The sequence below is a fragment of the Mus caroli genome, chromosome 13 (genome assembly GCF_900094665.2).
Source record: "Mus caroli chromosome 13, CAROLI_EIJ_v1.1, whole genome shotgun sequence".
Classification (NCBI taxonomy): Eukaryota; Metazoa; Chordata; class Mammalia; order Rodentia; family Muridae; genus Mus; species Mus caroli.
Window position 1 is genome coordinate 4,794,581 of NC_034582.1, and position 14,098 is coordinate 4,808,678.

A 14,098-nucleotide genomic window follows, 5' to 3' on the forward strand; every position below is an offset into this window, starting at 1 on the left:
GAAGTGGGGGGCGCTATGGGGGACTTTTGGGATAGCATTGGAAATGTAATTTAGGAAAATATGTAATAAAAATAAAAAAAAAGAAAACTTAAAAAAAAATAATAAAGCCAAATTTGATATTCTGTAAAAAAAAAAAAAACAAAAAAAACAAAAAAACAATTGATGATTTAAATACAAGATGCCAGAATGGTTGCTGGAAGATATTCTTCTTCTTAAGTCTTATGTCAGAGTCTGGGAATCAGTCATTGAAACCTAGTATATCCCTGAAAATAAAATGGTTTAACATCATTTTAATTTGCAGGCCACTTCTTCCTCAACATTACATTCTCTATGTAAATGTAACAATTTCTATGGAATATCTTCCTCCCTCCTTCTGTCCCTTCCTTCCTTCCTTCCTTCCTTCCTTCCTTCCTTCCTTCCTTCCTTCCTTCCTTCTTCCCTCCCTGTCTCCCTCCCTGTCTCCCTCCCTCTTTCTCTCTCTCTCTCCCTCTCTCCCTCCCTCCCTCTCTCCTTTCCCACTCTCCTCTCCCCTCCTCTTCTCTCCCTGGTCTCTCCCCCCGTGATTGTTCTTCCTTCAGTGAATCAGACACCAGGAGGATCCCCTCCCTCTCTATAACATTCTGATGAACCCCTAGCATGTGTTTTGATGCATGTTCCTTTTCCTAGAGGAACAGCCTTGGGATATGAAAGGGAGGTGAAGTGGGAACTGAGCATAACAATCATGCAAACAGACAGAAGCCAGAAGCGCGGTCTCTGAGTAAACAATCCCTAAAGAGCTTGTCTCCTTGGCACTTAGAAATCTCAGCCTATTTCTGAAGTGAAGTCCTGAACAGGGAGAGATCCTTCCCTCTCCAGACAATGAGCATCTTAGTAAGTTAACTAGTTAAAAACTGCTAGGTTTGAGAAATCGGTCCCTGCCTGTTTTGAGCCTATCGAGTGGTTGCAGCAAGAAGCCTTGACCCTCCTGCAAACTGCCCCGCTGGACTTCTCCCAGTAAAACCAGTTCGGTGTGATTGTGGCTTCCTCTGAAACCTTTCTCTCTCCTGGGCGGCTCCATCCATCCGAATGGGAGCTGAGTTTGCAAGCTACCAGAGGCGGTGGAGCTGGTGCTGCTGATGTCAGAGCCAGAAGACAGTTGTGATTGGATCTAATTAGACTTTGCGGCAGCAAATAGACGAGCTCCCTGCATGATTGGCTTTAAAGTGGATGGTGCCAAACAACTCGCAGAGGCGCAAAAGTAGCAGCTCTGCTTCTGGAGCCCAGACGAAGAGGAGAGAGCTCCAGGGCGCTCAGGACGCGCGGGAGAATCTTTCCCACAGCTTTCTGCCTAAGGAAGGGTTCGGCTTTCCGGCGTGCCCCCGAGGCTTTCAGCTCATCCGGAACCAAGGGACGGGCAATTATAGAGAAGGTGCTTGCAGAGGAGACCCGTCCTAAAAAGTGAGCCTGATACTTGATTTGCAAAACCAGAAACACTCCCGACTGCGGCCGCAGCAGCAAGACTAAGAAAGGTGAAATTGCTGAAGGACCAGCTCCTCTCTGGGTCTCCCAACTGGCATGGCATCTGTCCTGGGGAGTGGCAGAGGGTCTGGAGGGCTAAGCAGTCAACTCAAATGCAAGTCCAAGAGGAGGAGGAGGAGGAGGTCCAAGAGGAAAGGTAAGAAGCTCGCTCTGTGAGCGCTTCGGTGCTGGTGCCCGCTGCAACTCTCCCCTGTCTCTCCCCCTCGTCCTTCCTCAGATCTCAGTGGCCGCTTGTAGGTTTTCTCTTGTCTTCACTTTACGATGCTTCTGGGATGTCCACATTGAGTAGGGCACTTGTGAGTTCAAATCTCCTTGTAAATAGCCTGGGGGCTTTCCTCAAGCCAGGAAATTACAGCGAGCCAGCCAGCTGCTCAGCGGAAAAATGTTTGGCAGGAGACACTGGGAAGAGAGCAGAGAGGGCTGAGCTGAGGAGCATCCATCCTCTGATGCTTGTATCCTGGGTACCACCGTCCCTACAGGAGACCCAAGGCTGGCACTTAGACACACTTGGAGCCAACAGTATCACAGGGTGCCAAAAGAAACACTCACTTAAGCCAACACACATAAAAAAGGGAAAGAGCTCTCGTCCCAGCTCCTCCCATCCAAATTGTCTCAGAGGAAAAAAAGAGGGCAAAACCCTGGCAATTGCCTTCCCAAATTGATTGGCTTATTTTTTTTCCTTAGTGAGATATCCAGTGGCCATGTAAACACTAGCATAGACAAAGAGGACAAGACACATCCTTGCAGAAATTACTGCCTAAAAAGAAACGAATGCTGTGTCTTATTGGTAGCAAAAAAAAAAAAAAAAAAAAGAAAGAAAATTACATCTTGCAAACCAGAAAAGAAGAGGGAACCGGGTGGCAGGTTGCAGCTGACAAACTCAGGCGGTGCCTTGTTACTAATATTGCTGGAAATGAGTTCACATAACTTAGTCAATGTCACCACAAGCGCGGGGCTTCCACACAAGGATTTGTGTCAAATTAACAATTCCTCCAGCGTGGTAAGCAGTGCCCTAGAATGCATCTTTAGCTCAGATGCACAGAAGAATAAAAGATGACTCCAAAGTTGTCCCTTCTTCCTCAAAGAGGGGCTTGCATTGATGCTAGTTCTTTGTGAGTTAGTGGAAGTTCAGTGTTCTTACCAGTATCTGAGAGGTGTTTTGGTTTTCTCTAGTTTTTAAAGTGTTCGTAGTGTTATGCAGAACAGACACAACTTAGCGAATTGACTTTTTAAAATTGTGCTCATGCAGGATACACTGTGAGAAGGGGTAGTTGTAGTAACCCTCTTAGAATATCTGTCTATAGATTAGATATGTTAGAGAGCTTGAGATAAGTTTCTTCTAGATTGTTTCCTAACTGTTCCTGAGTCCCATAGGATTCCTAATAGCACAAATTAATCAAAACATAAAACTCTGAAGCAAACAGTCCTTGATTATACTCACACATCAGGATCCCTGAGAGCAAAGGAGACCCAACACCTGTCTTTGAATGTTTCAGGACCTTTGATTTCAAAGGGGCTGATTTTATAATTGTACTTCAGTTCCTAAACAGCTCAAATGTATACTTGATGCTCAATTTGTTATCTGAAAACATTTTGAAATGGACTTACTGATTTCTTCTATGCCTATGTGCTATTGACTGAAAATGGCAGGGATATTAAGGAAGCCATGCTTTCAATAGTTCGACAATGAATAACACTTTTAAAGAAGTAAGAAAAAAATGTCTTTATACTTCAGGTGTTTGTTTGTGTCTCCTAATTTTTTTTTAATGGTCTGCTTAGCTATTTAGAACCAAGCAAATGCAGCAATATTTATAATAACACAATTTATAGAAATGTAAGCTAGAGGAAATTCTCATCTTTCTTCATTTTCTTTACCATGAAGTATCAGGCATACTACCTTAATACTTATTCTGGAAGGTAATAAAAAGAAACCCAAGAAAGTCTTCATTTACTATAAACTGAGCCATGACAGCCCAAAACAAATTTTTTACAGCAAGTATTTGTATCCTTAGAAATTTTGACTTTAGGAAGGCTTCAAATTTTCATAACAAAGGCAATAGGTAAGCATATACCAGTCTCTATTGTGTGTAGACCTGTATTTAAGTGGGCTTTTCTGTGGCACCTGCCAACAGCTATTGTGGTAGGACAGTAAAACTAAACTGTTAAATATATTCACTTTTACTGGCAAAGTTAACAATATAGATATACATGATCAAATAAATAAATAAAAGCTAGCCAACTCAGCCATAGGAGAGAGTAATTGCTTTTTACATCTCCCAGGAAAAGATAAGCTTGTATGTAATACCTTGTATGATAAATGCACATTTCTTCTACTCCATGAAGAGCAATGATGTCTTTCAATTTTATCTTAATGCTCATATATCTTCACTGAGATGGAATGGCATAGCATCAAGTTTTAAGCCTAACCAACATGAAGGACCACACATGCATGGGAGATAATTAAGGAATTCTAGGGATGCCATTAAGTAGCAAGTGTTCACTATATGCTGACTATAAAACCATTTTCATGCATTAATCAATATGTTATTAATGTATTAAACAAGTTAATAAATAGAATCATGATAAGTGTGCATATGCTCATCTGCCATTCAAGCTCCATTTTTAAAAATGAACCATAGCATCACTTGGTCAGTGTGCCGGAGAATCTTTATTTTCTACGTGTAGGCTTAAAAGGTGTCTTGGGTCGAGTATGCTATCCAACAGTCTACGCCCTAAACTGAAACACTCTAGCTACAGGCTAACTGTGGTAATGATAGGATGTGATTATTGGTAAGTGCAATCCATCATCTTGGAAATGGGGTGGTTTCTTTCACAGGTTAGGTTTCTGTCACTGTACTACACAAGAAGTAATGTGTATCTTTAAAGATCTAAAACCAGAGAAACTTGGTCACAGAACATGCCTCCCAGGGTCACCTAGCAGAAGCCCATGTTTCTCTGCAAGAAAAAACTTTAAAGATGATTCTTGTCTTCTTTTGTTGAGACCTCATATTATTCATCTTGGCATGGCCTCCATAGGGGGTGTTTTCAGTTGGGATTTTCTTTAGAAATCATATCTAAGTGGTTTACACTGCCTGGACAAATGGGAAGTGTGAGTTTCTCATTTTATAGGATGCATACACGGCCAAATAAAAGTATACTGAGAAGGACCATCAAAACATCTCATCTTTATACATGTGTCAATCTGGGGCCTGAACCCATTTGATGTGTAGAATGTAGAGCTGTTTTGTCCTCCTTCAGTATCAATTAGAGAATTTAGCAAACGGTCGTTAATGAGGAGCTTCTTATGCCATCACTAACCACTGGGGTATTGCCTTCAGTAGGACGTGAAGAGGGCTCAAAGATTGAACTTATTTCATAATTCTTGGCAGAATGATTATAAATAATTTCATTTATTCAGTGCTTTATAGAGATGAATGCTGCTGGCATTAGAAAATAACAGTGTGTAAATACTGCAAAGCACTCATTGAATCCTCAAAAAAAATAAAGGTGAAGATTCAAGGCTTTTTGTTCATTTTTATTAGCAGCAGACCATTGCAGGTAGTCCACGAGGGCTACCTCCTAAAATCAGTGTAATTCATAAAAATAAATCAGTAAAAATTTAACCCCTAACCATAGACTGTCAGGATAATAATTTTGAATAATCTTATAACTACACCTTGGTATTCTTATGTATTGAAATGGCAAACATTTTTTTGTATGTGTGTTGTGCATCTGTTTTTCCTTTTGTTGTTGTTGTTAGTGTATTTTCCCAAAGAATCTACTCTCTGGCCTGAAATTAATTTTTCAAATAGAATATTTAAAGATAATAACCCATTGTTATATACAAATATGTAAAATGACTGAAGTGTCTGAGAATTTAAAACAAAAATCTTTAGCACAGACTTATTGATACCCATTCAAGGTAAACTGAAGGACACCGTTTATAGTGAGAAGTATCCATTGCCCCTCAACTAGGAAAGGACTTTAGGGAAGTGCCCAAAAGGTATGCAAACACTTATTTGACTGAGTTGATCATTGGCAGACAATGTCTCATTCTCTGGAGCACCTAACAGCAGCTAAGAAGTTGTCTTGAGATTGAGCTATTATTCCAGGGTGCTTGGATGTCCAGATGTTTAGGGAGACTGGGTGTGATTTTTGGAAACAGCCCCACAAGGCAGATCCACGAAAGTAAATTGGGAATCTCAGCAAGGTAGTGTGGAGCGGAGCAGCCTGAGAACGCTGTGAGATGCAAATAAAAAGTTGGCAAAGGGGACACAGTAAGTGGAGCAGATGGATGGCAGACGCCAGCTTGTTGTGAAATGAAATTCCATGAAAAATTAATGAAATAGAAAGATTGCGCACTGGATGAGGGTGCAGCGGCCGTGTTGCTCTCCATCCCCGGCGATGCTTTAGTAATCCGTGTGGCTGTCATCTCAACAGAGAAAAGACAGCCCGTCTACACCACTGGCTCTTATCTCGCTCGCTGACAGCTCAAGAGGAAAGACTGGATTCCAGGATAAAAATCAAATTGATTAAACCAACCGTTAGGCAGGATCTAATTGCATGAGGGGGTTTTCTCCTTTTCTCTCTCTCCCTTTTAAAAATTTATATCAGAGCTTCTGGTTTCTAGTGACCCATGTAATAACAGTAATTTGAAATTGCTTTAAGGGCGTTAGATATGACGAGTGAGCTTGAATTTAGATTAAAAGTATAAGATTCGTGTATTCTTATCCAAATAGCGGCATTAGGGTTATTGACAAAAAGCTATCTCACAGGAATATTATATAAAGAAATGCCAAGTGAGAGACTGTAATTTTTGAGACATAGAAAGGTAACACTGTGTTTAATTGAAAACATATATATGCAAATGTGTATGTTACTGTGGGGGGGAGTGTATGTGTATTGCTTTGTGTATGTGTGAATCTAGACAGGGAAGACTAGAAACATTGGATCAATTTTATATCCTTCTGTATCTTTTTCTAATAATCCTAGAAAATGTAAGTCAGAATTTTTATAACAAAAACTGTTTAAAAAGACCCTAAGAATGAAAAAAAAATCACTCAACTCTTTGTAATTTATAAATTTTATTTCTAAACAGATGTTACTGTGACCAATCTGGGTGCTAATGACTTGCAAACAAGATTTGTAAAAGGGCAGATTTTCTTATCATGAACAAGATATTAAAAGCTCTTAACCAGCTTGAAAAAAAATTAACTCACATTCCAAGTGAGCCATGAAAACTATGAATGTCCTTTGCAAACTAGTTTAACTATTGAACGTTATCATTTTCCATGTGTTTTTCTGTGAGCACAAAATAATTTGGAAAAAAAAAAAAAGCTGAGAAAATAAAGGTAAGAAACAGCAGTGCCCGCTGGCTGAGGCTCTGACAATTCTGATTCTTGCTGCTTGGGTTTGTAGATAACATGAATCTAAATTAACCCCTAATTTTTCAATTAAATGATTTCCTTTGCTCAGTGGAATATAGGCTGTAAGTTCTTGATTGTTTAAATATAATCATTTATTTATAGCTGTTAATATATTATAGTTCACCTAATATGCCAATGTCAATAGAACGACATGGCTTTCAAAATTCGAACAAATCAGGGCTGGGGGGAAATTCCTTTTAAGTTTTGGATACACGTAAATTTGAAAGGGTCCTTGGGAGATCTTAAAAAGGGCCAATGAAAAGGTGCCTTCAGGATTTACAAACCTGCAGACAGAACTGTGTTTCTACTTATGTCCCTTGCCAGCCTGGAACCAAGGCATCCCTGCTTAGTGATTCAGGCTCAGGTTTTCCTTTCTGATTTTATTTCAGTTAGAAGGAAAGGAGGTTGAGGGCTGTTGTGTCTGGCTGCTTGGGTGACTTCAAGTAAAGTGAAAAGTGCAGTTCTAAGCTCTAAATCTGCAGCTGAAAACATGTGAGTGGATCCAGTTTTCCAGGAATCACATTCAAGATTCAGCTACCTATGAGCTGATTTGTTTGGCTTCTAAGGGAATTTTAGTTTCTCAGACATGAATGTGGCCACGTGCAGAACAGCAGACTTTCTTTCCTGGAGAACTGTGTATCTTATAATAAAGAGTTAATGGAGTCACCTGGGTCCTCTCTATCTATCAGGGTATTTGAATACTTTTATTTTAGTTATAGATATTGAACATGAAAGGAAGAAGCATAATTCAACTTTATTCTTTTATTGGCTTTGAATAAATTCCTCTTGTGTCTGGTTTCTTGATAGAAAGTAGCTAGTAATTTCCCCCTCTGTGTTATGAAATGCAATATATATTAGAACTTATTATCATCTGTGTTAAATTATAGAAAAGTCAAATAGTTAATATTGCTTTTAATTTTTCAAAATAATAAACAGGTTATGTATGCTTATGTTTATATGAAGGACATAAAAATAATATTATACCTGAGTAAGGAGCCATGTCTGATATAGGAAACCTTCGTATAAACAAAGAAAAGTAGTATTCATCTTTAAAATTGAAAGAAAATACAATATAAGCTCAGGCAACATTATGCTTAAATGCCTTAAAGATGAGAATTGAAAGCTTTTCTTAAACTCTGTGTACTTCTCGATCCCGAGACTGAGGGTGGATTTGCCAGTCTGCTTCCAATGTAAGGGACAGTTAGAACAGTCATGTTTGCTGAACTACTAATCATTCCAATGTGAGCACTCTACCGAAAACCTCCCCACGCCTTGTAAAAGCCAATGTTCCTGCATCCAGACAGGAAGATCTGTAACACGGGACCGGGACACCACGGTGCAGGACCTGCTTCTTACACTGAAAGCCCAACTACAATGAGGTTACAGTCATGCCACTGGGCCTTTTACATCAGTTCAGCATCACAGACCTGGGGTTTTTTCTGTGGCTGTTGTAGTACCATTCAAATGATACTAAATAAAACAAAACTATTCATAATATACTCCTAAACTCTCTTTGAAGTCTTTTTTTCTTTGTTTTGTTTTGGTTTTTGGTTTTTGGTTTTTTGTTTGTTTGTTTTTGTTTGTTTTTTTTGTTGTTTGTTTGTTTTGTTTTTGTTTTTTGAGACAGGGTTTCTCTGTGTAGCCCTGGCTGTCCTGGAACTCATTTTGTAGACCAGGCTGGCCTCGAACTCAGAAATCCGCCTGCCTCTGCGTCCCAAGTGCTGGGATTAAAGGCGTGCACCACCATGCCCAACTATGAAGTTTTGAGCAGGTGGAGTGAATGTAATGTTGAAATGATCATCATAACACTTTGAGATAAATTCCTGGGGAGTGCTTTTAAACACCTTACCCATGATGTGCTTTGGATAATATTATAGTTTTAATTAATCTTGGCTGCTCCGTTTATTGGATACGAGATCTGTTTTTTGTTTCCTACTGCCTCATCATTTTATAATGTCTTACATGATTTCAAAGCTATGTTTTCACATGTGGTATTAAAGTAAGATGGAGATGTGGGGACTCATCTGAGCCTATCTTCCATGGAAGATGATAATCCCGGTCAAATTCCTTCTTAGGGTTAGACTGAAACAAAAGTGGGAAGGCTAGTGTTTCTAAAAGCCATTATCAGCTAGGGCAAAACACATGCTTTGGGTTTCTATAATTGCTTGAAAAAATCAACTGTACTGCTCCAAACACATTGCAAATATATTTAGGGATAAATGCAATATTTCTTAAAAGTTTAATTGCATTCTTCTGAATGCAATTTAACAAACGTGGCAGAAATGTCAGCAAAATAGATTTTGACCTCCTCCAAACCCCAAGTCTAGCTGGGCTCACTCATCCCTGTCTGTAACAGATGCTGAGCTCACATTGGGCCCGCGGTTGTGAAAATAGCTGTGGCCTTAAAGGAGAAGCCCCCCCTCTCGATACCAGGCTGGGCTGTAGGCTAAGAACCAAAATATAAAGTCTCTAAATTATACACACACACACACACACACACATACACCTATTCCTTAAAGTTTATACAAATGAGAGGGATGAGAAAATAAATGATTTAAAATCAGTACCTTTTTCCTAATCCTTAGGTAGGCAGAAGCACTGAAATACGTCTCTGTGCTTCACAAATTAAAAAAAAAAAAAACTACAATAGTTAGAACCTGAAGGGAAAGCAGTCATCTAGGTTCAGCTGGAACTCTATCAGAAAGTGACATGTAAACCCAGTATACGTGGTTAAAGCACTTTTAAAAAATAACTAAATAAACCTATCTTCAAATTTTCTCCCCAAAGAAAAATCAAGCTGCAGCAAAAATTATTTGTTATACATGTAGATGAAATAATAGGGCATGACAAACCTTTGAAAAACCTCTGAGAAGGTAGCACGAGAAATACACTAGCTTTGACAGCCCTTCCTACATGCACACATTAAATGATACTATTCTTAAAAATAGCTCTGATGTGTGTTAATATATTACTTCAATGTGAATATACCACTCCATTCTGGAGTGAGCAAATGGGTACATATTGAAATTGAGAGATATATTTTTATGACTAAGCACATAGATAGAAAATTCCTTTATTATTAAGGCGAACACATTTAAGTGTGCGTGCATATTGTTTTGTGTAATCAGCAGAGTTTTAAATCCACTTCTTCATTTTGTGAAAACTGAATCATGACAAGGTTTTTGTGTGTAGCTAATGAATAGAATTCAAGTCATTAATTGTATGCTTGTGTGCTTTGTGTAGACTGCTAATATATTCATGTGGAATAGAGAAATGCCAGGCTCAAGATTTAAAATGCAGTAAGTATTTATTGAAATCTTGAATATTAAAATGTTAAACGATTTGTCTACTTCTGAAACATCAGTCTATTATGGAATTCTGAAAGAGATCATATGGCAAAATAAGGTCCTGGCTACATGTGAGAGCATAAACTCTGCGAGAGGTAGTGGAGAAAAATGCTGCTTTGTGGTTGTAGTTTGTAATTCGGAGGAAAATATTAATTGCTTAATTGCAAAAGTTCCAGAGAATCAGCAATTGACATTTCCCTGTGTGCATACTTTGCATGAAGTAAAGCAAATCTTCTTGTCTTTGCCACTAATAAAAATAATCCAGCTTCCAACATAAAAAGAAATAACACACTTGTACAAAAGGGTTTTAATGGAGTACAAAGGACACACAGACAAAGGAGAGATGGAAAGAATAATTTAGAGGCTTCTTTTTCTTAAGTTTTATCAAAGTTTACCTCACTTGTTTTTTAATTTATGTAGCTTTTAGTGCACAAAAATACATAATTTTAAAATATGAGGCCACTTATTCAATTCCATTGCTTTCAGAACTGCCAAATTTTACCTTAAACAATACCAGCGTGTTATAAGAAATGTATTTGGTACATTTTTATTAATCTACATATTTATTAAAGTATAAATATATCTCAATCTCCTAGTATGAACTAGTCTAAATACTACCATAAGTAATGCTTTTTCTGTAAGTTTATATTACATGTCAAGATATAAATACAACTGTGTCAAATGAAAGCAGAGGGTTACAATAACCCTTTATGACCCCACACAATGTTATGTTTTATGATACTTATAACAAAAATATTCTCAATATACATTTAAATTTTCCTTATATATAATAGTCCTGTGTATAATGGGTGTACACAATGAGTTTATAAAATCAAAACCCACCAATAGATTGAGTCGCTTGCATTTCCTTTATTTCAAATAAAACTTCCTTACAGAAATAAGCTATCAAAATATAACACTGCCACTCTTTCTATGCAGGCAAAACCTAAAAAAATCCTCACTCACTAGCAGGAGCTGCAGGGTTGGCTCAGAGGTTCAGACACTGCCTGCTCATTCAGAGAAACTGGGTTCAGTTCTGAACATGCACATGGCCCCTCACAGCCATTTGTGATCAGAGTCTGAAGGGATTCAACAACGTTTTCTGGTTTCCAGGGGCACTCACACACATGTTACACAGGAAAAATAACCATACACACAATTATTTTTAAATTTAAAAGGCACAGGAAATATTATGTCAGTTTTGAAATAAGACATGGGAGGGGTTCAAGGAGGGACTGGCGGCAGGAGAGGGAGTATCAAACCTGTTGGAACGTGTTGCAATTCTGTTTAATTGAAACATGTTTTGAAAAAGAAATTCTAAGAGGAATAATCAGAAAATAAAACATTTTCTACCACGATTGTGTACAGATCATGTGAGCTATAAGAGCTTATGGGAGGAGGAAATCAGTGAGGGTTTGCAGGATGACTTCCATCAGACACTTTTGAGACAATGAATTGAAGATAGAATACACTATTCAGATCTTAGGTGTATGAAGATGTGTGAAGGTGGAATGTGGGTGTTGCTACCAGCTTCTTTATAATCCCTCAAGAATGGGTGTCCTGATGTGCTCCTATGTGTTCTCTGGACTTAACAAAGTAATGTCATTGTGTACTGCCAATGCTTATTTCTTATAGAATTAACTCATGATTAGATTGCACATTTATAGATGGCTCTGTCTTCCTTTATATTAGGATGGGGTTACACAACTCTGAAGTTTATCCGTCCAACAAACATTTGTTAGACCCTTTTATTTGTCAGTCACATGATAAATAGTAGAAATTAAACAATATAAGCTCTGAAAACTTCCCAAAACAGCCAGAAATCAAATCCCAGTGTGTTCTGCCTTCTCTGTCATTTATGTGGAAGAGATATTTTATAAAACTCCCTTCTCTGAAAACGTGGGAGGCACACTTCTATTGTTTGCTGAATTAGTCCCCAGATGATTGGCATGCTTATAGCTCATCAGTATGCTCATGCAATAAATGAAGTGAAACCATTAGACCCAACAAAGCTAAAAGAACCGTAAGTCTTTCTCGGGAGCCAGCCTTCTTAGAAAGTGCCCTTGCTGCCACGCTGGAGCTCTCAACCCTGCTTCATTTATTCCGCTTCCAGCCCTAGCCCCTGTCATCTCTGCAAGGAGGTAGTTCTCACTCCCAGATACACAGCTACACTCTGCCTCCTAGGCCTGTGGCCAGTGACTCAACCTCCCTCTCCAAAATGGTCCAGGCAGAGAGCCAGGCTAACCCACCCTCCTTGCAGGTGAACCTGTACACCAGAAACCGCAAGAACACAAAATCCTAGCACCAACCCAGAGAATTACTTAAATTGCAGTCCTTGCTTGTAGTATGGACTGGCAGTCTCTGCATGCAAGAACAGGATAGCTCTGCCATGAGGTGAGGTGATTTAAAGTGAAATTCAAACCTATCTGTCTAGTGCATCTATATAATCAACAAAGGTGTTGCCCCCCCCCCATTTCTACTCAATATGTCTATATATCAATGTGTCGATAACTAAGATACAATACAATATAATATAATATATTGTGAAAAAAGATGACATTCTATTTCTAGCTAAATAGATTGCTTCTTGTTCTCTTTTCATTTTATACCTGCCATTTGCCTATCTCTCTACAACCTATCTTTTCTTTATATAATAAGCAGGAGATGCATATAGAACCCACTCACAAAATCTAGTATGAGATGATGAAACCCCTTAGTAGGTCTTACAGTCTTTAGCTACAGTACAACTACAGCAGACAGGTGTGAGCATTCACTTATAATTGTACTGGGATGTTTGAAATTTTGAGCAATATTTTGCAATATTGCTAAAAATTTAGCAATAAAATTGTAGTGATGAAATTAAAATTAAACAATGTATTGGGTATTATTCGCTATTTGTAAACATTTCTTCAAATAAATAATACATTGTTCACAATTTGGGTATTAGCACCAATGCCTGTTCATGATGGATGCACTTCATATTAAATCTGATGTGTCTCAAGAAATGGTCCTTGCCCTGCTCACACTTGGATGTTGGATCTACTGTCCATGTTCTAGCTGGTTTGCTCTTCAACAATCCGAAGATGACTTGACTCCTGTCCTTAAAGTGGTGCTCCCTCATGTCAGAGCTCTTATCACCAGTGTGAAATATGCCTATGATGGAGAACATGCAAATTTCATACAGGAATGCCCTGAGATTATCTTCCAGGCTAAGAGCACTTTTCTTTCATCTATACATCTCTTCTGTGTTGCCCTACAAAACCATTCCTTCTTTGAGCTGTCCTAGCTTTCTCTTTCCTGGATCCATAGAACCCACTGAGATGTTTTCTCTATGACTCTAAACCCATTGTCTGTGAGTTGTTCTAATATAATTGGCAAGACAGAATGATGTCCTAATCTGGACTCATTACAAAAACAGAACCATGACTCTCAAGAACAGTAAACAGGACAAAAAAAAAAAAAAACAGAAAACAAAGACCATAGTAGTAAATTAATTTAAAAACTATAAATTACTATTTTAACGATAGAGTTTTAACGTTATCACAGCACAGAAAAAGTATACTAAACAGAAGAGGGGATGCTGGGGAAATGGTTTTGAATTTAAGAATATTTGCTAATATTCCATTGGACCTGACTTTGGTTCTCAAGACCCACGTTATGTGGCTCACAACCTCTGTGATTACAGTTACAGATAATCAAAGGCCCTCTTCTGGCTTCCTTGGGCACCTGTACACATGTGGTAGAGTCTCTCTCTCTCTCTCTCTCTCTCTCTCTCTCTCTCTCTCTCTCTCTCTCTCTCTCTCTCTC

At 38.5% G+C, this 14,098-nt stretch overlaps 1 protein-coding gene across 1 annotated transcript in view; it reads left to right on the plus strand.

The window, feature by feature from the left end:
- The first annotated feature begins 1,199 nt into the window (after positions 1–1,199).
- Adarb2 (adenosine deaminase RNA specific B2 (inactive)) overlaps positions 1,200–14,098 on the plus strand; it is a 540,557-nt gene continuing 527,658 nt past the window's right edge. The window contains exon 1 of the mRNA XM_021180400.1: positions 1,200–1,654. Within this exon, the coding sequence (XP_021036059.1) occupies positions 1,555–1,654 (100 nt within the window). The 5' untranslated portion in view covers positions 1,200–1,554. The remainder of the gene's footprint in view (positions 1,655–14,098) is intronic.